Source organism: Lichenostomus cassidix, chromosome 5, assembly GCF_008360975.1.
Source record: "Lichenostomus cassidix isolate B80296 chromosome 5, HeHo_3.0, whole genome shotgun sequence".
Taxonomy (NCBI): domain Eukaryota; kingdom Metazoa; phylum Chordata; class Aves; order Passeriformes; family Meliphagidae; genus Lichenostomus; species Lichenostomus cassidix.
The window spans coordinates 44,634,379-44,662,337 of NC_139486.1; the positions used below are offsets into that span (position 1 = coordinate 44,634,379).

General features: G+C 41.9%; 1 protein-coding gene across 5 annotated transcripts; it reads left to right on the forward strand.

Moving 5' to 3' along the window:
• Positions 1–703: 703 nt before the first annotated feature.
• PHRF1 (PHD and ring finger domains 1) lies at positions 704–27,861 on the forward strand. 5 transcript variants are annotated; one of them, XM_085062759.1, is made up of 18 exons: positions 704–953; positions 5,553–5,756; positions 6,085–6,207; positions 7,735–7,967; positions 8,920–9,003; positions 10,249–10,370; positions 12,816–12,913; positions 13,458–13,630; positions 15,080–15,209; positions 15,520–15,677; positions 16,504–16,673; positions 17,477–17,596; positions 19,111–19,265; positions 20,148–22,925; positions 23,639–23,790; positions 24,263–24,523; positions 25,598–25,726; positions 26,905–27,861. In XM_085062759.1, exons 2-18 carry the CDS (start codon positions 5,666–5,668, stop codon positions 27,037–27,039), a joined length of 5,112 nt encoding a protein of 1,703 aa, XP_084918885.1. In that variant the 5' UTR covers positions 704–953; positions 5,553–5,665; the 3' UTR covers positions 27,040–27,861. The 5 variants fall into 5 exon arrangements, with proteins under 5 accessions (XP_084918885.1, XP_084918887.1, XP_084918886.1 ...); XM_085062761.1 differs by having other exon boundaries at positions 7,744–7,967; XM_085062760.1 differs by having other exon boundaries at positions 705–953; positions 15,520–15,659; positions 16,492–16,673.
• The last annotated feature ends 98 nt before the right edge of the window (positions 27,862–27,959 follow it).

Genomic DNA, 27,959 nt, shown 5'->3' on the forward strand with positions numbered 1-27,959 from the left:
GCTGTCGGCGGCTGCTGCCGGATTGCCGTGGGATCGTCCCGCGGGATGCAGGAGGGCCGGGCGGGTCGGGAGCGCCTCGGCTTGGGAGCGATCCAGCCGCAAAGATCGGAATAAATATGCTAAATACGTGTATCAATGTAGTAACGACACTCAACAAAACCCCAAATGTTTCCGGCGTGTTGTGTCCGCGCCTCTCCCCTCCCCTTCCCTCCCTCCCTCCCTCTTTCCACCCATTCCCGTTCGCACTGCTGGCGGTGCACACAAACGGGTGTTTGTTGCAGAAGTTATCAGCTATTCCAGCCCGCTCGGCTGACAAGTACAAGTGAGGGGCTGCGTGCATGCTGGCTTTTTTTTTTTTTTCTTTTTTTTTTTAATAGTGTATTAGCTTATCACAAGGACACGTTTAGGCTTAAAAACTTTGCCTTGAGGGATCCGTGCTTACGGAGAGGTTTCCAAGCTGTGTCACTGGTGCCTTCCCTCGGCCGCCCCACGTTCGGTGACAGTGAATTTTTGTGATCTCGGTTACCCGTTTTTCCTGCAGGTTGTTGTCACGTAGTGTGTTGCTGGTCTATTGCAGGGGTGTCTGTTGTGTATTTCCTTTCCTGTACCTCTCCGTAGGACTGTGCACAGAATGTAAAAGTGTGTGAGCTTTTTGTTTGGGGTTTTTTGTTTGTTTGGGTTTGTTGGTTTTTGCTGTGGTTTTTTCTTTTCCCACAGTTATGCCCGTAAACAGCAGGGGAAGCTGTAGCTAAAGATGGGATTGGTGAGGAAGACTGATACTGAAAGGGAACTCTCAGTAAGGGTGACTCTTCCTAAGGAAAGAAGCCTGTAAGAAAGAGGAGGATGTGCAGAGTTGGAGAGTAGTTAATTCGCAGCTGGAAGCAGAGCCAGTGGCTGCAAGGGATTGAAGGCTGGGAATTCCATAGAGCTTGGCTGCTCCTTTGAATACAGAGGTACAAAATACCTAGCTGCTCCTCAGGGTAAGATGCTGCACTTCAAGACTGCTTCTGGAAAGCCGGTGTGTTGGTTTGTTTGCATTACAAACTCCCCAGCGAGTGCAATGTCAGCTCCTGGGGAAGCTTTGGTGGACAGTTTTCCCCCTGGAATTCAGGGTGGCTAAATTTAGGGCAGGTCTAGAATGGGTGACAGATAAGCACTTCCTTACCTACCCCAAGATTCATTTTCTGTGCCTTATCTGCTAGGTTCTTAGGTGCTTCCATTGTTTAAATTGTTGCATGGGCAGTTCTGATAGTGGTATTTAAGAGTTAAATTTTTTTTGGTAATTTAAACAGGGATCTAAATTTAGATTTAGGGAACTTTTTTTAAAGCTCCCTGTGCATGCTAGATTCGCAGTGCACGACTCTGGGCTGTAGGAGTGTCTTGTTAATCTGAATTATTTCCCTGCCAAGTTATCTTAATTTACCTTTGGAATGTGGTGATGGCAGACAGTAGCCACCATAACCAGATTTTTTTCTAACCGCGTACAGCAGTGATTTTTACAACTCCTATTTTCTTTTCTTTGAATGTAACATATGAAATTGGAAGCAAAGCTAAATGATTTCTGATGTGTGACATTGCTTTTCCCTAGAGAACTGAATTATTTAGTTGACTGGGGAAAAAAAAACAAAACCAAGGAAAAAATCAACCAAAACCTCTCCCCGCAACAAACCAACAAAGCAGATGTGCCAATGAGAACTGAAAGCCCATATGTTTGAAAATTAAGTAGGCTTAAATCTAGTTATAAGTGGTCTTTAGAACATGATGGCTCAGTAGCAGCCCATGAAATTAGATCAGCATTCAAAACCAACCTGTGAGAAAATTCTGTGAAAAACTTTTCTTTGCCTGTGAATAATCCTGGGTGTTACCCAAGCAGATGAAAGTAAATGCTTTCTGTAGTAGCTCCTCTGTTTCTCTGTTTCTAAAAAATATAGAAACTACGTAAGAAGTTGGTGGAGGAGGAGATGGCTTGGTGCTAGGAGGGAAAGTGCCCCTGGCTGGGAGGGGTGCTCGATGTTGTAGCAGCTCTGTCATCTTTCTGTGAGGTGGGATGGAACCCCAGTGTCCTTTGCAGGCTGTGCCTCCTCTTGATGGCTGGAAACCTGCACTTGCCTTCTCGCTGGAACGTACTCAGAGTACATTAAAATAGTGATTTGTGGTAATGCATAAGGACTTTAGTTCAAAATACTAAGTGTTTGCTGAAGTGCTTGTTTGATAAACACTTACTCTGGAGGGAGCACTTAATCTTCTCTGTTGTTCAAGCCAACAGAAAGCCCTGTTGCTAATACAGCTTGAAGAAAGTATTTGTAATTGCTCTTTGATTGTACTATTAAAATGACTTAAGACATCTCTGTGCAAAAATGTAATCTGTCTTAATAGCAAAGCCTGGGCTTACAACTTGCCCTGCAGGAGAGTCTGTGCTGCCGTAGGGACACAGCACTGGGAGCAAACCCAACTTGACCCTGCTGAGGTTGTGCCTTGGGGAAGGAAACCTAAGGCAGCAGAAAGCGCTGGTGCGCGTAAAGTGAGCGAACACCTGCCATGCACTCGTTGCTTCTGTGGTTTAATTGTTTTTTAGGGTTTTGTGGGTTCTTCTAAAAGAAAATTTGAAAACAGGGGGATGTTAAGGAGGAGGATGGTGCCTGCCTTCAGCCAACCTCGTGTGCAGCCTGTAATCTGGATACTGGATATGCTGTGCCAATGGATCATGCAAGGAACTGAAGTGAGATTTGCTATAAGCATCAGTGGTATTGAGTACAAAGACAAAGGATCTCTGGCCAGATTAGCCTGCATCTGTGTTCCTGGGTTGCATCCTAAATTCCTCTGAGCAGTCTTACAAAGTGGGATGCAGAAGGGAGGATTGGTGCCTGTGAGAGCTGCTTACAGCTGAAGGGCTGTGTGGAGAGTACTGCACACCATGGGATTTTCCAAGTGACCAAGCAGCAAGGGGTTGCATACAGCCACGAGGGCACGTCCTTCACACCCCCAAAACTAAAAGCAGCTGTAGTTGCTTGAGTCAAATGGCCTTCAGGGACAACTGGTTGTTTTTTAGCAGTCTGGCCTTTTGTGTTCCAGAAGTGCATAGTTAAGGGTTGCCTTGGAGGAATGACTGCCATCTCCTCCTTAACCAAACTTTTTAGGTTAACATAATAATAAAAATGCTTTCCATCTATTTTGTGTTTGCTAGTTCTGGCTCAGGGGGATTAGAAAAATTCTGATGTGGTAAGTGCTAGAGAAAACAGGGCTTTTGTGCAGGTGGGTGAACTCTCTGAAGTGTATCATGAATGTGTTTGTGTTTCACAGTGGTAATTTGTTTAAAATGTCTCTGACAAAAAAAAAGAAACAACTTGGAAATGCTGCTTATTGTTTTAAAATAAAATAGGAGAAGGAGCTCTAATATTAGATGTATAGTCAACCATGGTTTCCCTCTTTTTTTCTTAAGAGCAGCCACCCAGTTTGGAAAAGGCTCTTTGTAAAGTAGTATTTGTGATGTGCTCAGAAATCTCAAATTTACCTATCTCTTCATCACTTGGTTTTTCCTTGTCAGTTCCCAGCTATCCACAAAACAGACTTTTTTTACTGACAGAATTTGAAGACTTGATTGTTTGCTGCAATACCAGATTTTCTTTAACTCAGAGTTTTGCCTCTGAGCAAAGTACAAGCTTGCATTTGCAGCATAAATATGTCAGTTTAGATTGTCAAGTCACAAGTGCTGATTTGTTTGCCTCTGTGCCTAAAGGATAGCTTTCTGTGAGGTAGCAAGGCACAAATAACACAGGTAGTTGTTTTATTCCACTACAGTGAAGAAATGCATGCTGTTTGGAAATGCAGCTAAGTGTATGTTGGTCAGAATTGTGGCTTGTAGGAATCACTTTTTTGAAATATAAAGGTCTTTTCCGCTCTGTGCTTATTGCTTTGCTTTAAGGAAGACTGGAGAGTAGGGAAATGAAGGTGATGGCCATAGTGAAGCAGAAGCTGATCTGTGGTTTTTGGTTGGCCTCCATCACCCTCAGTGGCTCAGGGGTGCCGTGGCTGGCCGGGTGTGGCAGTGACAGGCCAGCAGGCACCGCTCTGTTCCCACAAGGTGCTGCTGTAGAAGTGGCCGAGGCTCTGCACATCACCTGAATACACAGATGGAACATGTGCTGCCGCTGCCCTGCTTGGGGACTGGTGCTGCCACTCTTCCCCTTTATGTGTCCTGCCTGTCATGTCACCACAGACTTTGCATTGCTGTAGCTAACTGAGCTTTCGGGAGGATATTATATAATTGAGTTTCAGTTTAAATAATTCATACATACGCACTGCTGAAACTTGAAAAATTACTGGTGTTTCTTCCTATTTTTTCAGTTGCATCATGGAATGACTGGCTTTTGATGAGTCTGCATGTTTTCAGCCAACATAAATTGTTTTTTAAATAGTCCTGTTAACAGCGAAAAATTTAGCTAAAAATTTAATCTCTCTTTAGGCAAGATTCTTACTGAAGTTAGGAGAAATCTCTACAAGAACTTAGTTGTGGTGAAGCTCAATCTCCTTTCTGTTCAGTTCCTCCCCACACCCCCAAGCACTGAAGACTCAGTTTGTAGTTTGGTCTGGTTTAGTAGAACCTACATTTTTAAGGCTCTCTAGTGCAGAGCTGTGCTATGTGGCTTGAAAGAGTGTGCAAGCAAAGGTACAGATCAAGAGCACTTGAATAAAACATCATGTTTTGTTCCAAAAAATCTCTTAATATGCGAGATATGTAATGGGAAGTAGGGAGAGTGGGAGAAGAGCACCTGATTGAAACTTCTTTGCCTAGCTTACAAAAGAATCTTTTTGTTTTCTCATATTGAGATATGACACCTAGTTTTAACTGTCTGTTAATTATATATTTTCATTACTTACTTATAGAAGCTTGCCAAGGGTCTGTCTGCCTTAATGCTGTGTAGCATTATGTGTTAAAAGCTCTGATTTAATTGTCATTATGAATTTGGATCATGCAACATCTTCCAGTATCTGTCAGTTTTACTGCCAGTCTGTGCTGATACACAGCAATTAGTGTGATTGCATTAATATGCACCAAATCAGGTCTCATCTTTTCCGTGGAATGATGGTTGTGGGGTCTTAGACTACTCTATTTTGTAACAGAGCTGTGCAAAGGCCTTTATTTTTTTTTATAAGGGACCTAAATGGCATAGTCTTTATTCTTCTGTATCAGGTGAGATGGATATTTTAATTTCAAACATATGTCATCATCCTGTTAAGCCTTGTTCAAAGGGCCTCTGGTCCCCTCAGTTTTGCATTGAATTGCTGGTCCACAGGTTGGTTTTGGTGTTTGTGGTTTTTCTATTGCTTTTTCAGTGGGGAGTTCTGGTTATACTGTTTTCTCTCATCCAGGAGCTGAAGATAAAGCTGAATCTCTCACCTAAACTGATTTTCACAAGCAGCTGGTTTCATCCAGTTCAGTAGGGCTGTGAAACCTCACGGAGCAATAGCTGCTTACCTGTAGTCACCTCTGAATTGGAACTGGGAAAACTAATCAGTGGTGTGAGGAGAGCAATGTCCCTTCTCCCATTCAGGTCTCTGCAGATGTGTTGGGTGCTCTGTGCCGGACTGGTGCCTGCCCTGCTGCTGTAGGTGCTGCACTGCCTCCCTGAAGTCTGCCTTCCTGCAGGGATTCCAATGTCCTGCCATGGATGATGACAGCCAGGATGAGCTGATCAACAGGAATGCTGCTCTGGGAAAGGGCAAAAGGCAGTGTCTCGCGCTCCTCAGTGAAACAGGTAAATGCAGCCTCTCTGCATGTGGGCCTTTCTCCTTCAAGGCTGGAGAACTATTGATTTACCCTCAAAAGGCTGATAAAGATATATTTGTGACCATTTATCTCCTTTTCTCTGAGAATGTTTTTGTTTTGCTTTGCTGCATAACTTGTGTGTATCAGACTGCTGGCATGCTTCCCTGGAGTTTCTCCAGATGGGCAGCTTTAATACCACTGTGGAAATCTGGGGGTTCACTTCATGCATAATGGCCTGATTAGGGGTTCTGGTACCTGTTCTGCCTGTCTGTCTGCATCTAATAGGCATTTCCTCTACTCTTCCCTTCTTTTTTAAGAAAGCAATGGTGGAAATAGCTGGGATTCAGAAGATAATACTGGTAGTGAAGAGGAAGATAATGACACTGAGGAAGAGGGAGGTGAGGAGGACAAGGAGGAAAGTGAAGATGAAGAATTAGAAGGTAGGTCGGTTAATGTGCCTTAACAGGCAGTTTTTAATAATTGAGGAAGAATGATATTGAAGCTGTTCCTCCAGAAACTAACAATGAAATATAAATTCACAGATGCTGCTGTGTCAGGCCGATGCCAAAATCCTACAGTAATAAGCAAACAAGTAATAGTCCCTGATTCCTAAGCTTTTAAACCATTTGCATGCTTGAAGACTATCTGCTAACCAAAGTGGTGTAGTTGTTGTCAACAGGAGTGAGCTCTGCCCCAGCATGAGGAGGAAAAAAAAAATCAAAATTGCAGCAATGGCTCATGCTATTTTTTCACTTATGAAAAGGATGTTTGTTAGTTTGCTTTGGCATGGGGCTCTGAAGTGAACGTTGTGATGGGGAATTCTGTAAATAAATTACTATTGCTGTAATACTTGGGGAGCATGGAAGAAGACTTGACTGATCTTTGAAAAAGGAATGTGGATGTTACTTCAGTTTGTTACTTTTACTGAAAACATACTCTGTAGATACATGTACTTCTGATACATGTACTTCTGTACTTCTGATACATGTACTGTAGATACATGTATATACTTGTGAATTTGCCTGGCTCAGATTAATATTTGGATAGACAAAAATAGATTTGATCCGATCTTAAAGCTTGTTACAAAGGCAAGAGCATAGTTTTCCAAGTTACTAGTTAGACTGATTTGAACACAGACTGAAAGACTGATTCCAGAGAGTATTTAGAGTATTCTCTGTTATGTCCAGACAGGAGAATTCAATAAAAAAGACAGGGGCCCCATTTTCATTAAAAAAAAAAAAGAAAAAAGGCAGCCCAACAACAACCCTCCCCAGTCCCTCCTCAAAGTGAGTGGAATTTTAGGTACCTTTTTGTTGCGTCTTGAAAATATCAACTTAATTCACAGGTTTTAGGGAAAGGCTAACACGTCTTTGTATTTTGTACTAAAAATAAATACACCTTTCAACAATGTGTGTTGAATGTTTAATTTTACTCAAAACCAAGCTTCTTTAAGCGTTCTCTAAGGCACTTAGATCCCTTGGCTCTCAAAATGATATTTTACTGGTGAAACCTTTCATTTGCTGTTCTACAGAAAAGTGTGTTACTGCTGCTTTTGCTCTGGAATGTCTCGTAAAAAACAAGCTGTGTATATGGTAACTTTATTTTAACTTTATTTTTCCACTTTGTTGTTCAAGTGGTAGCTTGACATATCTTAACTGTCTTGTTTTGATAATCTTTTGCTTTTCTGGTGTCTGTGCTTTTAATCTCTTGCAAGACTACTCACATTATTGGGCTTTATTTTTCACCAGAGTAATCCTTTGCTTTTTAGTGAAGGGATTTAGGAAGAAAGAAAACAGCAAAAATTATTGCCTTAAACTGGAGAGGCTGTGCTTGACCCCTGCAGCCTCACAAAATAAGCTTACATGGAATTTTCTGTGAACTGGTACCCTGTCCTGCCTACCCCCTCTGCCCTCATCGCTGAAGCCATGCAACATACACAAGCTGGTTTTTATATCTCACTTCTTCAGATTGTGAAGATGATGATGAAGAGGAGGAAGAGGAGGAAGAAAATGAGGCCACTATGGAGGGAATGACTGATTCTTTGAAATCAGAGCCACACTTGAACGGAGGGGGCATCTCCTCTGATGAGGATGGTGAAAACTGCCCCATTTGCCTCAACACATTTAGGGACCAGGCTGTTGGGACTCCTGAGAACTGCTCCCATTACTTCTGCTTGGACTGCATCGTGGAGTGGTCTAAGGTGAGCTGTTTTGTCTGTGATGTCCTGCAGCCTTGTGGTGTGCTCTGCTCCCACCCTGTGATCATGCTGTTGGGCTGTAATGAGAGCAAAACATGTAATATTTATATTTGCTTTCTTAAGGTTTTTTAAACAGACTTGGGTCACTGCTCTGTTTGGCAGGATTCATGTTTGAAGTGTGGATCTGTTTTTCTTGTACCCATCCTGATTTGTTCTGTTCTCTGAAAGCTGTAAGGTCACAAGCAAGTGTGTTTGTAGGCTTCTACAACTCTTTTGTTTTTTCAAGTTGAGATACTGATTTTTCTCTATGCTTGGATATTATATATTTCTCTGTATATCTGTATCTTTTATTGAATTCAGTATTGTGGCCATTGGATGGGGATCTGTTGCAACACGGAACATCTAAACATAGAAAAGATGTAAAAGAATACTGACAATCAGCAGCTTGCTCTGAATTCAGTTTTCAGTCAGAGCTCCTTGCCACCTGTATAGCTGCCATTGTCATAATCCAGGGTGAGAATTACAACAAAATTTACAGTGCATGCAGCAGTAGCAGTGGTGATTAAATTTTTAAAAAGCAGATAAATCACTCTGACTGAATATATTTGTAAGCCATTTCTAGTTTCTCATTTCACAAAAAAAAATGCCTTAAAACAAGAGCACTATTTCAAGGCAGTGTTTGAAAGAACTTTCATGTTGCTTTGGCAATTGAATAATAATTAAATTGTTTCAGTGAAATAAATACTTCTCTAAAAATGCATGTTTTCTCTGATAGAGCAGGTTGTAAACCAGATGAGTCAAATCTAAGTACTTAAAATGTTAAGATCAATAGCTGTTAAAATGGCTACAACATTAATTTAATGCTTATTACATTAATAATTTAAGAGTTCTTTTTAAAAATTGAATAAAGAAATGCACTTATTAACTGGATTGGGAATTTACGTTTTTTTCCTAGAATGCAAACTCCTGTCCAGTGGATCGAATCCTCTTTAATTACATTAACATTCGGGCACGTTTTGGTGGGAAAATCTTAAAAAAGGTAAGCCTTTTACTGTAGCAAACAACAAGGCCACTTGGCACAAAATCGTTATTTAAAAGTTTACCCATCTAGGGTGTTTGTGTAATACTTGCTATCTGAATCAATTATTTCTTTCCGATTTTGAATTTGCCTTTTAAGGAACTGTGACAATTTTTCCTCCTCCCTAACTATGTTTCATACAATATTGTGTTGTGGCATCATTTGTGGTGGTAGAAAAAGGGTGTTTTTCATAACTGCCTGTTTTGTATAATGAACATTTGACTGAAAACTGTTCTGCATGGATAAGCCTGTCCACACATGGAAAGTGCCCTGCATTCTTCAAGTGCTATTATAGTATGGATAGGAATAATCTAGATTAATCCATGATCTCTTCCTTATGTTCTGCTACCAGCAATGCTGTGTAACAGTTGGGTTTGTAAGGGGAGAGAGGAGCAAGGCAGTAGTAGAGCTCTGAAAGGCGTTGGTGGAGTGTGCAAGTAGTTGCTCACAAAAGAACATTGAAGAGTTGTCGTTGCTCTTAATTGATATCAGAAAGATGTTGTTTTCCAGGGGACATTTAGGGGTTTGATGCTCTGTTTTCATAAACTCATGGTTTTGTTATTTGCATTTTAACAGAAGTGCGAATTAACATTGAAGTAATGGAGGTTAGTGTTGCTGTTGAGCAGCTAGCAGAGTAATGAATGCATCAGTTCTCAGTGGCAAGAAGGAATGACCTTTATTGTTTTGATTTCATCACATATATAGAGTTCTCAAAAGTCACCCAGATTGGTCAGTCAGAAGCCTTCCCCCAGGCCTGATTGGCCAGGCCTGCACTGCCCAAGTTCTGGGACACTGTTCCAACAACATCCAAACTTTATCTTCATTTACAAAACACAAGAAAACTTCTCATGGGAAAAACCTGTGCTAGCCACAGGTTAGCAAAGTTTACTCTCTTCTTTACTCTCATTTTCGGCATCCTTTTGTTTGTTTGACTACTTTTGATCTTATTTGTGGATTTTTGTTTCACCTCTTCTTAAAATGCAGTTTTCTATAGTCATTGGTGTCTGACAGTAGACAAGTTAAGTAGATGTTTTCAGGCTTTTGATCATGCCCTAGATGTGCTGAATGAGCCAAGTGAAGGTTCTGGTGTGTAACAGCCATTTTGGTTCCTTCACTTTTAGATTTTGCTGCAGGTACTGTTAATGTGATGATGGATTTTAAAAAGTGCCACGTTCTGCATAAAATGTGCATCCCTGTTTCATTTAGGTTCCTGTTGAGAACACAAAAACTCAGGGTGCTGATGGAGAGGATGATCCAACCTTCTGTGAGGTGTGTGGCAGAAGTGACCACGAGGATCGCCTGCTGCTCTGCGATGGCTGTGATGCAGGGTAAGAGAGGCTGAAATGAATGGAGCACTTGCATGATTGTGGCCAGAGTTGGGTCCCCAGGCACTGTCGGGTTTGTAAGCTGCCCCTCGCTGCTCTCTTCAGGCTCATCATGTGGCCAACCATGTGTCCATGTGTTACAGTGCACACATCCATCCCCATGATGAGATGGATCCTTGTTTGGATGGTCATGTTGCAAGGTATGTGTGGAGAGTCCTGCACACATCACTGCTGCAGACCACCAAAACAGGTGACCATGCCTTCATGTGATGAAGGTGTTTGTGCTCATCCATGCTACATCTGGATGCTATGAAGGGTAAAACTCTACATCCTTTATGTCTCCTTGAGGAGAGAATGCAAGACTGGTCCCAACTGGCTGGGCATTAGTGCTGTGCAGAAGTGCTTATGGTTCACAGTTTTGTGAAATGTTGAGGGTTTTTTTAGAGCCACAGCTCTTCAATTATTTTCTTACTCTTGCTTACTTCTCTCTCTGCCCCCTCCTTGATTAATAAAATAAATGTTTAAGTAGAGTCTAGAGTCGTTAATATATTTTGAATACAACTTTGGCCCTACAGCTTTCTGCTAGAATTTAAAGCCCTTGCACTGCTTAATCAGTCTTCTAGCATTGTCAGTTTGATGATGTCTAAAGTTACCCATTGAACAAAGAGAGATGCTAGCAATGAGTAAAATAACCTTTCAAAAATTGCTTCTAGCAAGCTAACTAGACATCTGGTAAGTCTGGTTTTGTCTTTGTGCTCTGTAGTGTCTATAGACACTGATTCACCTTCTGGGAAAAAAAGACAGTATCAGGAGCACTAAATATTGCTAAGAGCATCATCAGAACACTAGTTTAAAATAATTAGCCAAAACCAGTGTTTCACAGATCATATCTGAAGTCTTGTCTGTAATTTCTTTGTGAACTTTCATAAGCCTGTCTCAGCACAGGGTATTGCTTCAGGTTTTCCTTTGTGATCTCTCAACAATTACTCCAATTTTTTAAATATATTTTTATTCTAATTTGATACAATTGCTTGATTTTTGTCTTATTTTCCTAAAGTAAGTTCTTTATATATGCACTTCCAGAAGCACTTCCTGAAAAAGGACTTGCAGTCTTTATTAGCTCTCCATGTCTGATATTAACTCTAGGAAAATGTAGAACAGCCTGCTTCAAATCCTGGTTTTACTCTTTTACTTTCTTTGACCTGACACTGGGGTGAAAATGTCATCAGTTATTTTTGCCAGCAATTCTAAAGCAAATGGAATTACTGCTTTTACGTAGATACGGCTTTCTGCAGTGCTTAAATTGTGTGATGTACTGGTGTTATCTTACACATTTAAGTTACCAAATCTTTTTCCATTGAAGCCATTTTCAGGTAAGACTTGTTGGAATGTGACAGCTTAACTTTCTGAATTGTGTAACCATAGCATTGAGACTGATATGAATACAAAAGTGCACATATCTAGAATTGGAACAAACAGTAAAAAAGGGGTTAATTGCATTAATGGTGTGTCATATTAATGTATGAATCCATTTACATTACCAAGTAGCAAGAAGGGGGTAACATTGATACATAGATTGGTGTCTAGAAGTTGAAGAACAGGGCTACATCCATCAACAAAATTCTTCAATTTCATAGATCTGTTTTTTTTCTTATTGTTTGTGAAGACTGAGACAGAATAATGAGGCAGAAGTTCCCCAAAAGCATCCATTCCTTCCTGAAATGTACAGGAAGTCCAAAATCAGTTCTTCATTGCTGGTCACAGAGCCCAAAGGTGAGATTTGATAAGGACAGTTCCCAGTTGGATGGTGTCTGGAAGTTGGTATGCTTAGTCTCCAGTCCTGCAGGCGGCCGTGTGGAGCCAGTGACTGCCCAGTGCTCTGCAGCCTAACTTGTGCACTCACTCAGAAATCCTAATCACCAGTTGTCTTAGTCATGCCAGATAATGTGGAATGCAGGGCATTTAGTCAGCATAACAAAGCATTGCAGCTGACCTGTGCCTAGTCATGCAAAATAAAATGCTCATAAGTACCGGTAGTGTTGATGTTGGTTCTCAGGAAACTGATGTTTCCTGGTTGCCTGTCTCCCCAGTGCCTCTGTACTTCTCTTGCCACCATCAGTTTTGGCTCTGCACATTTCTTGCAGCTTGAGTTCAAATGGCAAATGATTTACCACACAGTGAGGGGGAAACCCTCAGTTTTCTGAGCTTTTTTGAGCCTGAAGTGATGAAAATACCACGTAGAACTCAAGACCCTTACATAACTATCAGGTAGCATCCATCGTTTCTCTGGAGATTAGTAGCAGAAGCCATAGTTTAAACCATAGTTTCAGGCTTGAAATGAGTCTGCCTTATGTGGCATTGGACAGAGGTAAAATATTGCCTTCCCTTGGTGAGGAGCATATTTTTTGATTTTCTTTTATTTTCTTTTATTTTTTTTTTTCTCTCAAGGTATCACATGGAATGCCTTAATCCTCCTCTGAGTGAAGTCCCTGTAGATGAATGGTTCTGTCCAGCCTGTGCCCCCATGGGTGCCAATGCTGCTGCAGGTAAGGGTTTTGTGGTAGCCAGTCCAAGTAAATATTTTGCTCCTGAGTTAGATAATGTGAATCATGTGCTGTTTTGAAGATATGTATCCTGGTTTTATCTGTTTCAAATAATTGTTTTGATAAGCATTCTCTCTTGAACCTTAAGATTAGACTTGAACTCTTGACTGATGAGAGGATCTTGTTTGTGAAGATTTTCATCTGCAGTTACAACCTGTGGAGCTGCTTCTTGTAAGCATCCTTTAACCTTTCCAAGGCAATCCCAGCACCATAGTGTGACTGCACTGTGTTACATTGGAAAGAATTTATTAGTGTCCTGACCTCAAATTGCCAAGGCAGTGGCAATTTCTGTTACCTAGAAAAGTTACAGTGTGTAACAGTCTGAAGCAGTGGTGTCTCTGCTCATTTCCTTTTGAGAGGGTAATGGCCGCCTGTGGAGATGATTGGTTTAAGAAAGGGAACACTGATTTTTTTTTTTTTTGTCTAAAACTCTTGAAATGATTTCACCTGTAGAAGGACAAGTGACCTCATCCTGTTCTCGTTCAAGGTACAGATCATGTCAGTGAGGAGGAGGTGGCTGCCCTCATGGCTGATGTTGTTCCCACCACAAGCAGGCTTCGCCCTCACGTCCGAACCCGAGCCATAGCCAGGACTCGGCAGAGCGAACGCGTCCGAGCCACGGTGAACAGGAACCGCATAACAACAGCACAGCAAATCCAGGTATCCACGGGCATTCCTGAGGGAGCCTCTGCAAGAGCCCTGGGGAAGAGTTATTCAATTGAGTCCCCACTGAAGGAGCTCAGCTGTCTGTATTGACTGTCCATAGGACAGTGGTTAGTAGTTGTGGAGCTCTTGTAAACTGAGGTGTAGAACGTGTGTAAATGGAGTACAGCACATGACCAAGATGCCCTATTTTGAGATGCTGCAGTAGCTTCCTCTCTTAACATGCATTTTTTATCACCCCTGGTGTGAGCAAAATTGAATTTTTATTCTTAGTGTCTATTAATACACAGTTTGTGCACTGCTTCAGTTTTCTATCATGTTTATTTGACAGTTGTTTACTTTCCTTTGTCTTCTTACCTCCTTGCCCATAGCAGTAGAACATGTTGACCACCTTCGGCCCAACTGAAGAGAAAAATCTAGTATTTTTAAGGTTTCTGTGTTTGTGAAAATCAGTTTCTTGTTGGAAGAGGAGAAAACCAGATGTTAGTGTCCTCAATAATGCGGCAGCCTGAGCTCAACCACATTAACAGTGCTTGAGAACCTACGCAGGAGAGTGTTCCAAATACAGTGTCCCTCTCTTAGAGTATTAAGTATAGTTTCAGATTGCTGCCATGAATAAGGATCCAACTCATCTTAAGTTTTTATCGCATTTTACCTGTGATTTAAGGACTTCCCAGAGTGCTTAAGCAGTTGTTAAATTCTTTATGTCCTTCATGATGGAGGTGATCTTATTTGACTGCCAAACCCCACTGTCTCCAGTGGGCATTTCAGTTTTAACTTTAGAAGAATTAATAAAAGAGCAAAAGTAATTAATCTGATGTGTTGTTATTAAGCAATTATAACTGAGTAGTTAGGGCTGTGTGTTGGAAAAAAAAGGGAGTGTTGTTTGAAGTGAAAGACTCTGCAAGGTGACTGTTTCCTACTTGTTGGTTTAGAAATAGTGTGGAGTCATCTCCTGTGGATGAAGGGGTAGTGCCTGGGTACTTTACTATTGCATAGTGGAGTAATCCTGGGAACTCAGCACTTGCCATTCAAGAAGCTGTTCCTAGCTCCACTTCTCAATGTGCAGGGATGATTACAAACTATACCTGGAAAGGCACTGTTACTTATTGCCTTTATCTCTCAACCAAAGTGCATCTTATTTTGGCTTGTACCTTGAGTTGGCTCAAGCTTAATTCTACTTGTTGAGGGTATGTAATCTGTTGTCCTCCAAACACAGTGAGAAGCTGGGAGCATGCATCTAATTCTGAAGGAGGCTGAAGGACAAGGTCCTTCATATGTCAGTCAGTAGATGAGAAAAGCGACATAATTGCTTAACTGGCAGCTTGGTGATATGAAACGTTTCCTCATTTGCATCTCAAATCCATTTTTCATCAAATGCTTTTATAGGGAAATGTTGCTGAGCTTTAGATAACTGTTTCATGTAATTTCCAATCCCACCCACAGCACGTGCCAGGGTACCTCATGTCCTCTCTTCTGGATGAAACAATTGAGGCAGTTGTAGCAGGCCTGAACACAGCTGTCTACCAGCGTCCTCTGGCACCACGGGCTCCCACCAGGCAGAAGAGAAGAACAGGTAAGGACATTAGGCACCTTAAGGGAGCCTGAATCCTACAAAATTCATCAGCTGTATGCTGCCACATTTGCAAAGCTATGGAAGTATCCCACGTGCATTTTCTTCTTTCCCTATACCACCTTTGCCCAGAAGTGTCCTGAAGGTTGTTTTTAAATAAATCCTAACGATGGCAGTTTTTTTGCTCTGCCTTTGGTGGCACTCTGTATGTCTCTTTGAGTTGCTTTGTGTGTCAGGGGGGAGTGAAAAGGTGAGTATAGAGTAAAACACAGTGCCAAGTACTTAGCCAGATTCTTGGTTTTTATCCCATCAGGTAGGCGGAAGAAAGCAGGAGGCAAAAAGAGAACTCAGACAAAATCTGCTGCTGGGAAGAAGAGTTCAGGGACACAGCCGAAGAGACGCAAGCGTCTGACAAAGAAGAGAAGGGGGAAAAAGAAGAGAGTAAGACTACATGTAAGTGAATTTCTGCCAGTCAGTATCTGTGATTTTCAGCCCTCTGTAAACAACCTATAACATGGGATTCAGTTGGAAGAAATGCCATCTTGCAGTCGTAGCAGGCACCTTTCTTTCTGATGGGACTATGTGCAGGATGTGTCCAGAGTACTCCAGAAAGATGCTGTGTGTGGAAATGAATTGCAACTTCCAGACAGGTCTGCTGGCTTTGCTGACAAATCCTGTTACCTGGACTGTAGGAATCAAATTGTAAAGCATGTCCTGCAGGCTGTGTCTTGCCTTGACATTCGGCTATAGTGTTTACTTGGTACTGATGCAAGCTCAGTTAAAATTGCCAGCACTATTTGTTTTAATAGGCTGTGGATGTTTGTGGCTGTGTTGTTGCAAGCCCAGCTGATCAGCTGTAAGAGCTCTCAAAATTCCTTTCAGTTGTGGGTTGTGTCCTCTTGTGAATTATACTGAGCACTCTGCACCAGCTTGACTCTTTTTGTCAGCTGCTTTAACTAGAGTCTACATCTTGGAGCCAGAACTGTCCCTCCAGCATTTAATAAGGATCCAACAATTTTGAATTTACATTATGAAAGGTTTTTAGAAGCCTAATTTGTCTGGTCACATACATCTGATACGTGCAGTCTCTGTTTGAAGTGACATAGGCTATAGTTACAAGTTTAATAAATGCTTTAAAACAAACATAGATAATAAATTCACACCACTTGTTCTGATGATGGTAGTAACCTGATAGCTGTACTTAGCCTAAGTGAATAATTTGGGGCTTTAAACACAGATTTACCAGCTCTAATGTACAAACAACCTAATCTCTTTCTCTGTGCAGGTGAAAAATGAGGTTCGCTCCCGTATTGCAAGAACTCTTGGTCTCAGTAAACCTGTGCGTGGGGCCTCACTTCCTTCCATGTACAAACCAACAGAGCCCTCACTTGGGCTGATGAGAGCAGATATTGGTGCAGCTTCTCTCTCTGTGTTTGGGGATCCATATGAGTTGGACCCTTATGAAAGGTAAAGTATCTCTGGATTGTGATCAGGGAGCTGGTAATTTAACAGGTGTTGAGTTGTTTGTACATGTGACTCCATGCAGAGTGTAGATCCCACATCTGAAGGCAGCTTAGATATACCCAGCCCATGATAACATATGATGGCCTGTTCTTTCTTTCTTTCTGGGCTGAGTTCCTGAGCTTGTAAGGCATCAGTCTCCTCTAAAGAGTTTTTCTGAAATACTCAGCCTTGTGAAAACCTTTAATAAGATCTATGGGGTTACTGAAAGGTTCGAATCTGAAGGAGTCTGGTCCTAATCCATCACATTTTATTTATTTATTTTAAGTGAAGACAGCTGGCATATTTGGTATACAGTAAACACAGAATTAAATGACCACTGGAATCTTCCATGTTTCTGCTTTTCCTATCTTCACTTTTCCAGATATGTTAAATACAGGAGAAATCTGACTATGCTTTAGTAAGTGTCACTATTAAACTTTGAATTTTTGGGAAGGAGGCATGTGAAATTATTGTTGGTGAAATTCGGTTTTCCAGTGACTATTTCTTTTTGATCCCTTCATAGAAGAAAATTGTCCATTTAATATTTTAGCTATGAAAATCTACATTTGAGTCTCTGCTGGCTGAATCAAGCTGTTCTATTTAGGCAGTTACAGAAAATAAGGATATTGCACTAATATTTTCTAATATATCATAATAAAACAAATTATGCTCTCTAACCATATCTGTCATAGTGGCATCATTCCTTTGTTGTGGAAAAACATTTCAGACAATTTCAGGGTTCATGTGTGTTTTATGTTTCATCACAGTAATGAAGAGGTTCCAGCAAATCCAGATTCACCAGTGAGTGCCAAAAGGAGAGTTCTCTCCCAGTCAGCACTGAGGTCTCACCGTCCTGTAGCTAGACCCGTTTCTGTGGGACTTCCCAGGTAAATATGCATTGTTATTTTACTTTTCTTAGTTGTTTAATGACCCTAACAAAAGAATAAACTGGGTGATCATCTTTGTTTAACCCTTTTCTTACCCTGAGTATCTTTCAAAAAGAGCATGTGTATGTGTACATGCATGGCTGCACAAGTGTAGATAAATAACCACATCAGTTTGTGCAATAGTTCTTTTTTTATGGTGAACACACACCCTCTTTCATCATACCTTCATACTTTCATCATACCAGGAATGTCACTGAGGCAGGTACCAACTGACTCACAGAAAACTGCAAGGCTGAGAGAGCTGAAGAGAAATGAAGGGAGCTCAGCTTAAGTGGTTAAAGGTGTGAAGGGTTTACATAGCTGTTCTCTAATGCATCTGACTTATGGTGAAGGTTGCTTTCTCAGGATTAAGGTGGTGTATTTCTATGATAACTTGGATTATTTCTCTATCTTTCCTATCTCAGTCCTGAAGGAAGCATTTCAGGAAGCTTTCCATGTCCTCAGAGTTACTTGAATAGCATATTGTTTAGAAGATAGAACTGTTTAGCTGATACTCAGCTTTTCTAAAGGCTCCATTTGCCTGGACTACACTGAGTTTCCTGGTCTGGCCTTAGCAGTTGATTCTTTAGTGTTCTCATTTTGGCTCTCTGTTGTATGTTGTCACATGTGTTTTGGTGTACATTATGTGAATAAAGTTTGCTTTGTTGTCATACAGAAATGAAATGCAGCTCCCTCAAAGAGCTGAGTCCCTTTGGAAGGGCCTGTTTTGTTTGGTTTTTTTTAGCAAACCCGAACAAAACAACCCCCCAACTCCCGTCCACACAAAAGCAAAGAGAGAAAACCAAAAATGCCCAACACCAGAAACACCTTTTCAGTCCTTATTTCAAGAACTGAGAACTTAAACCATCTTCATAAGATTGAGCCAAGCATAAAGGCTAGTGTTTGTGCTGTCCTGTGTGTGGGAGCTTTGCAGTTATTTTTCAGTGTAATTTCTCTGTGCCATGCTCTTAGCTACCCTGCCAGTGGCACCTCGTGGTTAAACACTGGTTCAAGTTGTGTAATTGTTTTTAGATAGAAGTGTAGGCATGAGGAATACATTTGTGTTTGTGATTTGCTGGGGGCAAGAGAGGCAGCTAGGATAGAAATATCTCTGAAGTGATAATCAGTGGTTTATCCTCCAAAGATGCATCTTAAATTCATTGGAAAGTTAATCTTGATATACAACATAGTGAGCACAGCTCTTAATAAAAAGCTTTTGCTAACCAAAAGTCTCAGGTATGATTACATGCTTTCCTATCTTGTGTTATTCCTGGGGGAAGTCAGTAAAAGCTTCACCTTCTGTTTGTCAGAGAAAGATGGGGACTGAATGACTCTAGGGAAGCCAAAACTACAAGTGAACTTCCCTGGCTGACCTCTGTTTATGCCCTTGACTTTGGTTTCTTTTTAATGTAATGTGTGTGTGTAGAACAAGTGCTGTAAGAGTAAAGGAAATGTAACCCCTCTGAAACATGCAGAAGCAGTGTGCCTGCCTTGAGTCCTGACCAAGAAGCAGAAGCTGCTCCTGTGCCTGATCTGTTGGGAAGCATCCTGTCTGGACAGAGTCTTCTCATGATGAGTAGTTCAGATGTGGTCATCAACAGAGATGGCTCACTGACGGCGAAGAAGGAAGGTAAGGACTTGGCACCTCATAGTGCTGTTAGCCTCTTTGTTTCATCCACATCCCCCCTGATCCTACAGGCTGCATAGATTTAAATTTAGGGATACTCTTACGGAGCAATGAAATATGTTGGATGGTTTCAGTAGCTGCTTATAGTCTAAAAAGATACAAGTAGCTGCTTATAGTCTTATAAGATGGATGCTCTGAAATAGTGTTGCTTGTCTGTGTTTTAATTGCAGACCTGAGATGTTACTGAAGGATTTTAGTTTTAATACATGGTTTTCTTCTTTCAAAAGAACTGTACAGTGGTTTCATGCTTTGCTTTGTTATAAAAAATGTAGGATTGGGTAGACCAGAGTTGTCTTAGTACCCAGTTTTGCTGACATGTGTCATGCATTGCTGCCATGCCTGTAATCTGTACTTCAGTTTGAAGAGCAGGGTGAAGGACCTTGGCAAGAAATTTCTTTGCAAAATTGGAGCTCTAAATATGTGCTGTCATCTCCAGCTGTGTCTTCCCTTGGCCTGGTATTACTTGAAAGGAATCTCTTCAAACTGAAACTTAGAGCTTTATTCTTAAAATAAGCACCTCTAACGTCCTCTGTTATAGTAATTTCTGTCAATCAGCAACTAGAGGATAATAATCACTAATATGGTGATCTCTACAGAACTGAATCATTTATGTCTTAAACATTAATGTTTACCTTAAAGATGTGGTTGTCTGGCACTAAACTGTGAGTATTTGACAAAAATAACAATTGGACTCCCTTATTACTGTGTGGTGTGTCTGCAAACCACAGTGGAACTTAAAATAGTTAGCTTAGTACTTCTGTTAATGTTGGCAGAAAATGTCCAGATACATCCTGAAAAGCCTATCTGTCTGTTTGTGTGCCTTAGCTCCATTCCGTAGAAAACCAGCGACTGACTCGAGAGTGGAGGATGGTTCAGGGCGTGACAGCCACCCGAGTCCAGCGCACTCAGGGACCACAGCAAGCAGCTCCATGGCTGGACCTTCCGTTTGCTCAGGGCTGAGCACTCACACCAGACCCTTCTTGTCACCTTCACCCTCACTGAGCAGGAGTGAGTCTGCAGCAAACCCTGCACAGACTGCACCAGAAAAGGCAACTGTAAAATCAGAATATTCAATGACACCCAGGTCTGTTCACACTCAGAATATAGCGACTTTGAGCAGGCATGGCTCAAAGTCAGATGAAATGCCCAGATTTAATGGAAAATCTAAAAACTTTTTACCCACTGATTCATCTTCAAAGCCCCTGAGCTGTAACTTGAATTCTGTCTCAAAACCTGTAACTGTGAGGCAGCCAGTAAAACCACCTTCCCAGAGAATTGACATCTTTGAGCTTCCCAGGATACCAAAGATTAAAAAAGAAACCAGCAGCAAGCAGGTGGAGCCAGAACCCACAGGAAGCCAAAGCTGTGACATCCCTAGCTCTTGTATAACCCAGCTGACTGGCAAAGAGAGCACTAATCAGCCAGGAAAGGGTAGCAAGGTGGAAAGTCAGAAGTCAAATTCCAAGGAACCTCAGCAACAGACACGTCCAAGCGGTGCGTCTTTCTCCAGCAATCCCGGTGGCTACGGTGGTTCATCGCTGCTGGGCTCTTCAAGGGGAAAAGGCCCAGGCTCTTTTGAGAGTTTTAAAATCAATATTCCTGGGAACACAGGACATCCGAGTAAGGTGTCTAACCCAGGGTTTTGTAATACCTTCCGCCCTGTGGACGATGAAGTGCAGCAGAAGGAGAATCCTTCACCTCTTTTCTCAGTTAAGAAAAAGCAGGTCAAAAGTGAAATATATGATCCCTTTGAGCCAACAGGATCAGACTCGAGTTCAGCAAACAGCAGTCCTGAAAGGCTTGGCTCAGGGATCCCATTAACTAATATTACCAGGACTATTTCTATTGAAAATCCAAAAGTTCAAACGTTTCAAACTGTCCGTCGTTTCACCCCTTACAGGGTAGAAAATATATTTGGATCTGGGACTGACTCTGACGTGCCATCAGGTACCACAGAGTCTCATGATGACGTGACAGTAGCAAGCAGGATTGTAGAACAGATCTCTGATACAGAGGAACGAGACAATGTGGATGAGGAAGCCCTCCTAAGCAGTCCTTGCACTTCATCTGCTGTTAAGGAAATTTCTAATACAAAGTGTTTAAAGGAGGAAAGCAGAGAGGGACCTAATGTGTTCTTCAATGCTGAGGAATTGATAAGACCTAGTATTAATGTGAAACTAGAACCAGACAGTCCCTCAAAGAGTGATGGGCAGCAGAAAGTCCAAAAGGTAGAACAAGCAGAGAGGCGATCACGTTCCAGATCCTGTTCGAACTCCAGCTCCCGAGGCAAGAAAAAGATAAAAAGGAAAAAAGCACTTGGCAAAGAGCATAAGAGATCACGTTCAGGGTCTAGAGACAGAGCACACTCAAGGGACCGAAGCTCCAGATCTACCTCTTGGTCAGGTGGGGAAGAGCGTAGCAAAACACACACGTTAAAATCCAAGAGCAGGAGGTCTTCTACTGACCGTTCTAGCAGTCACGAACGATCTAAAAAAAAGAAAACGAAGGAGAAAACAAAGGATAAAAAGGCAAAAACTTCTTGGTCTAGGGACAGAAGGAAATCTAGGTCACGTTCGGGTAGTCCTGGAAGTACTTCTGAGTTTTATGAAAACAGGAAAAAGAAAAGACAGTCTCGCTCAAGATCAAGGCGGAGGGATCGTTCCCGGTCGAACAGCACTGAGAGGACTAAAAGGCGAAAGCACAGGAGGGACAAAAGCTATGAGAGGTATGATAAAGAAAGTAGCCTGAAGTCAAGGGACAGAAAGAGATCGAGATCCAGATCTCGGGAGAGGAGAAAGTGGAGGTCTCGGTCTCGGTCTGCATCTCGATCTCGGGAGCACAAAAGCAGCAAATCAAAGGAAAAAAGACTGCGATCCCGATCACGTTCCAAAGAAAAAAAACACAGATCAAAAGAGACCTTGCTTCCTCCTCCACCAGAAAAGGATCAAAAGCCTCCAGTTGAAAATGTGACCAAGTGTCTGGAGCAGCCCCCTTCTGTGAAACAAGAGCCGAAAGAAGAGCTAGTACTGGAAGGGCTTTCCATAACCATCCAACCAAATGTCAAACTTGAGGAAATACAGACTGAGACCCCAGTTCAGCTGAGAGAGGTCCAAGAAACTATAAAGGTAGAGCCCATCTGTCAGGAAGTGAGCAGTGAAACTGTGTTCCCTGCTCCAGAGATCACAAATGTTTGTGTCCCAATTGGCGATGTGGATTCTTTTGCTGAAACAGAGTTAATGAACAGTACTGATCCAGCCATGCTCGGTAGCTGTAGCAATACAAACCTAGAGATTACAGTTAAAATAGAAAATACTGCATTATGTCCATCTCTGATGGAACAACCCCCAAAGAAAGAAGTTATCATGCATGTTCCAGCTGAGGCTGCATCAATTCAAAGCTCGTCCAAAAGCAAAGTTGTGGATTGCGTGAGGGAGGTTAAGGAGGAGTGCCTTGTGTCAAATGAAAATACAAGTAATTTCAGTAAGCCTGAGCTGGAAGTGGCACCTCAGGGTCCTGCCTTGAAATCAAAAGCACCAGTGAAAAGAGTTACCTGGAATCTTCAAGAGGAAGAAAGTGGCACATTGTCTGCTGGAAAAGCTCCAAGTAAGTCTCTTTTAGAAAACAAACAACAGTTGCAACAGGCTGTATAAGGCTTAGGGTTTTGGTGCCTGACCCAACCTGGTTGTAGTGTAAGGGCTCTGTCTTCTGAGCTGGGGTGATGCTGTGGTTAGCAGTCCTGAGAGCTGGCATTTTGCACTGGTTGAAATCATGAGGTGAGTTGTGTTAATGAATTGGAGAGGACATGCTGTCAGCACTGCTCAGCCAGAGGCAGCTTGTTTGCTCATGAAGCACGTGTGACAGCCCCATCTCTGAACTGGCAGCCCGTGTCCCACCCTGTCTGCACTTAACTAGAATAACGAGAATGGTTGCTTTGCCTTCAGAATTTATAAATGTTTCTCAAAACCAAGGAGTGTGACATGTCTCTGTAGCTCACTCCTGTGAGTGCTGCTAAACCAAAGCTGCTAGAAACAGTTTGGCTTGGGAACCTGTGCTGTTTGTGTTGACAGAGTTCCCTGCGTTGTTCCTGTTGGTTACTCTCAATGGATAAACCCAGTAGAAAGTAATTGCTCAAGGGGATGAGAAGCTCTCTATTACCAGAAGCTTTAAAATATGAATGACTGCTAAAAAAATGCTTTTCTAGCTAGTTTTGTTGTTAGATTCTTTTTGTTTTAATTTTTTAAATACCAGTGGGTTTGAATCTGTGACACATTATTTTGTTCTCAGATGTTTTCTTTTCCTTCTCTTGGGATACCTAGGGATGCCATTTTACAAACTTCAGCGAGCAAAAGAAGGGGCCTGGAAAGCAGAGGACTTGAACCAAACGTTAAATCAGGTGCAGTTAAATGAGCCTCCTCCAACCAATTATATGATTCCCGAGCCTATGTTTCCTGATCTAGATTCCTCTCAGGTTGGTTCCTATTCCAGCACCCAAGTGTCATGGAAGGCATCCCATCTCATCTGTGCCCTCGTTGTGCAACACCCTCCTCTCATGGCAGAGTTTGCCTTCCTCTGCGTGTGGTACATTTCATGTAGCCCATACACCTCAGCAATCCTACAGTCATTTAATCTCTCAGGTGCTCCTTACAATTGAAGAAATGTATTATCTTTTAGTTCTGCTCTGTACATGCAGCTTCTGTTTTCAGCAGTAGCTTGCAGAAAGTTGGTGCTGTCTGAGAAGCTGTGAGCTTCTCCCTGACTGTGATCAGGCTGTAAATATTGGCTTGGCAGCCTTGATCTGAGCCATCAGTCTGTGCTGTCCACCAGTTAAAAGGCGAGTGGGGCTGGTGGTCACTCCTGGTGCATAAAAGGTGCTCTGAAAATCCTGATCTGATGCTGTGTCTTGTCAGCATGAGCATTTACAGAGTGCTGTCTGTTCACAGGTGTACTGTCAGAACATCCCTCTGGCACCAGCCCTGCCCTCCAGCCTGCCCCCCTATGCCCCAGTGAGCCAGCCCACAGTTCAGTTCATCATGCAGGGGAGTCTTCCAGCTCTTGGCTGCATGGCTGGACAGAGCCTCATCCCGGAGCCAGGCAGCCTGGCTACAGCATCTGAGCCAGGAATCCAAGCTGCTTCTGTTGGAAATGCAGAGGAAAAGATCAAAGCACCCAAACCTCCAGTGGATAAAACAAAAAACGAGGAAGTGAGTGAATGTGTAAAATAAATGAGTTGTTTATTTGAACTTTTTCATTTGGGGGATTTTTAAACTTTCTGTGCTGTGTTTTCCCAGCCCTGCTGGTTTTGGTGACTGGCTGTGCTAACCCAGGTGCAGCAGACAGTCCTCTCTTTGAATTCATTTGGGATATATTCCATTTGAGGGTTCTCTTTTCTACTGCTTCATCACCACAGGACAGGGTGGGATTAAAACATCTAAAATACATTCTTAAAGTTCTGGAACTTTCTTGCATGTCTTTTTGGAAGGGACTTTCCTCACCAGACTATCCAAATCTCTCTGAACACCTGGTTTTCTTCTTTCCAGCTTTGAAATTAATGTCAATCCTCGTAACAGTCCTATAGAGATGTAGGACTGTATTTTGTTGCTTATCAATGCTGAAAATGCAGAGATAGTAAAAATACTTTGGAGATTTTTCAGTGCAAAACTTAGCCTTGCTGCTAAGTTTTGGGTTTACTGCACAGACCATCTGCTCTAGGCACAGTGGATGCTAACACAAGAACAAAAACTTAGCGCATTATTTTGCTTCCAGCCATAAAACCAAACAGTAAGATGCATTTCCCACTGAGCCTTCATTTATGAGCAACCGTTTTTATGAACTTGTTTTGATGGCAGCTGTAACCATTACTTACTACTTAGGCAACTCTACAATTTTCAGATTGCCTTTAGAGCTATATGAAGCTTTATATTCACAGTTACGGTTTGCTGCTTTTAGAATCTGATGCCTTTTGTTGGATATATGTTTACTGCAGAGCTGTTGGAAGGGAAGGAGGAGGCCAAAATTAGTAAGTCCACATTGTAGTCACTTGCTTAAAACACATTAAGACACAGAATAAATGTCACATAAAACAGGTTCCTCATAGCCCAAACTGGTATTTGTTTCAAGACAGCAATTGGCAGTAAAGGAAATTACTTTGAGGTGATAACTTGGGTTGTTGAAATTGTGAAATGAGAATTTTCGTTGTTAGAATGTTTCTAAGAAAAACAGATTCAGAAACCATTCCCAAGACGGCACAAGGTAATGCAGTTCTCTTTCCTGAGCAGTACATGAAGAAGCTTCACATGCAAGAAAGGGCCGTGGAAGAAGTGAAACTTGCCATCAAACCCTTTTACCAGAAGAGGGAGATTACAAAGGAGGAGTACAAGAGCATCCTTCGGAAAGCAGTGCAAAAGGTAAGGGCCCAGAGAAAGAAACTGGAGAGGAGGAGCTGAGCAGGTCTTTTACATAAGTAGCAGTACTTTGGATTGCACCTGCCCATTTCAGCAATTACATACCACAGCTGAGCAGCAGGTCTTTGGACCCTGACTCATACTCTGCAGTCCTGTGGTGAAGCAGTAGTTCCTTTAAGCAGAACTGCTTGGTACCATTGATGAGAGCTGGCTGTCTGTTCCTTTTATAAGATCATGTTTTCAGTGGACAAGAACATTGCTAAGCTTCAGCTCCCTGAGGTGAAATGTTACATGGTATGTGCCCTGGGTGAGAATGGTCAAATCCTCCTCACTAGGACCTTCAGCCAGAATTCTAGCTGTTTGTGATAAAGTGAGAAAATACTTAGGTCCTTGAGCATCTGTGGTGTCCCTGAACCTTGGAAGAGGACCTTGCAATTTTGCTGATACTGACTTTTGTCTCAAATCTTAGTGCTGACTAGATCATGGCTAAAAAAAGAGCTGATCAGCAAGTAAATATTGTCTCGAGAGGAGAAGTAATGCTCTTGCGGTCAAGGCAGATACCTCAGAGGATTGTATTTTCTCCCTGCTCTGCATTCTTGCTATCACTGAGAAATTCCATCATAAATAAAAATTCCTGAGATAATGGCTGCAATTTCACATCTTCTGTATGACCCAAATGAACCACAAGTGTTTTTTGCAAGAGAGATAAGCAGTACCAGTTGCTGCTGATGTCACTGTGAACTCCTCTCTGAACAGAGATAAAGTTCCTTGTGTAGGGTGTGTTCTTTCTCCTGTATCTCAAGTTGGCCTCTCAAAATTGCCAAATTCTTTTAATCTGAGTATTGCTTCCTCCAAAACAGCCCAAAAATGGGATATCAACACTTCCTTAGTTAGCATGTGTCATGTAAAACTGGATGGATGGGTGAAGAAGCCTGTAGTAAAAATTAGCCATTCTGCTTTGAGATGCCTCTGCATTCATTTGGTGCTTCATAGATAAGCCCTGGGCCATTTCTGGAATGCTTGAAGGAAAATACTGCTCTTGTCTTTGTTTTCTGCTTTATGTACCATGCTATGAGCCTTGGGGTCTGTGCAGGAATTGGCTCCCCTGGACAGCTTAGGGCCTCTCTGCCACTTGCCTGAGCTGCTGTCATTGACCAAGTGCCCTTTCTGATCCCCTGCAGATCTGTCACAGCAAAAGTGGAGAGATCAACCCTATGAAGGTGGCTAACCTGGTGAAGGCATATGTGGAAAAATACAAACATATGAGGAAACATAAGAAAACTGATGGTGAAGATGCACGTGAAGTGGAAAACTGAGAGCAGCCACAGCATGACTTGGACTGAACTTATCCTGGCTGTGGACACTATGGGAATAACAGACCTGCAGTTCCATCTCATTGTAAACAGAGTGCAGAGAAACAAGATGATAATAGAATTTATCTACTGAAACTTCTCTTGAATTGTTTCCATATGGGAATGAATTTAGGGTTTTATGGATTACCTACAGCTGTAGAACTAAATAACAATCAAATGCCTCAGACCAGCAGAGTAATTCCAGGGGAAGCATAGAAGAGATAAATGTTTGGGACTCCCGGATTGGTACAGTTTTCAGGGTTACTTTGATCCCATTTTTGGGCTGTGCACTTGTCTTGCTAAAGTTTGGAACTGGACACCACTTTTCATACAGTATATTGAGAGCTGTATGCTGTTTCCCTTGTGTTTATTTATCAAAATATGGATTGTCTTTAGAAAATTCTGATTTAATACTTGAAATGTCGTATTTTTAGCCCATTGGAAGGTGAGCGGAACTTTACTCGCTCTGGCATTTGGGGATTGCAGAAATGAGCTAACCTTTATAAACTGACTTCAGAAACACTGCACAAGCCGTGGTGTTTATTTACATTCTGTTGGAAGTACCTTGTTAGTGAAAACAATTAATTTTGGGGTGGGAGATTGTGTTGCACTTGTGTAAATAATGCACTGATGGCTGGTTTTGTGTCTGCCTTTCAGGAAAAAGCAAAACAAAAAGCAAGCATTGTTGATTTTCAGTAACAAGCCTGAAGGATAAGGTTGAACTGATGTACAAAGCAGAAATGTGACAGAGTTTATAAAGTTATTTTGAATGGTTTTTGTCCTACAGCAGGTGTCATTTGTTTGTCTTTGCATCTGCTTCTTGCCCTGGCTGTTCGTGTAAACCTGCACACTTGGCTCTTGCATAAGGAATAATGTTTTTGTGG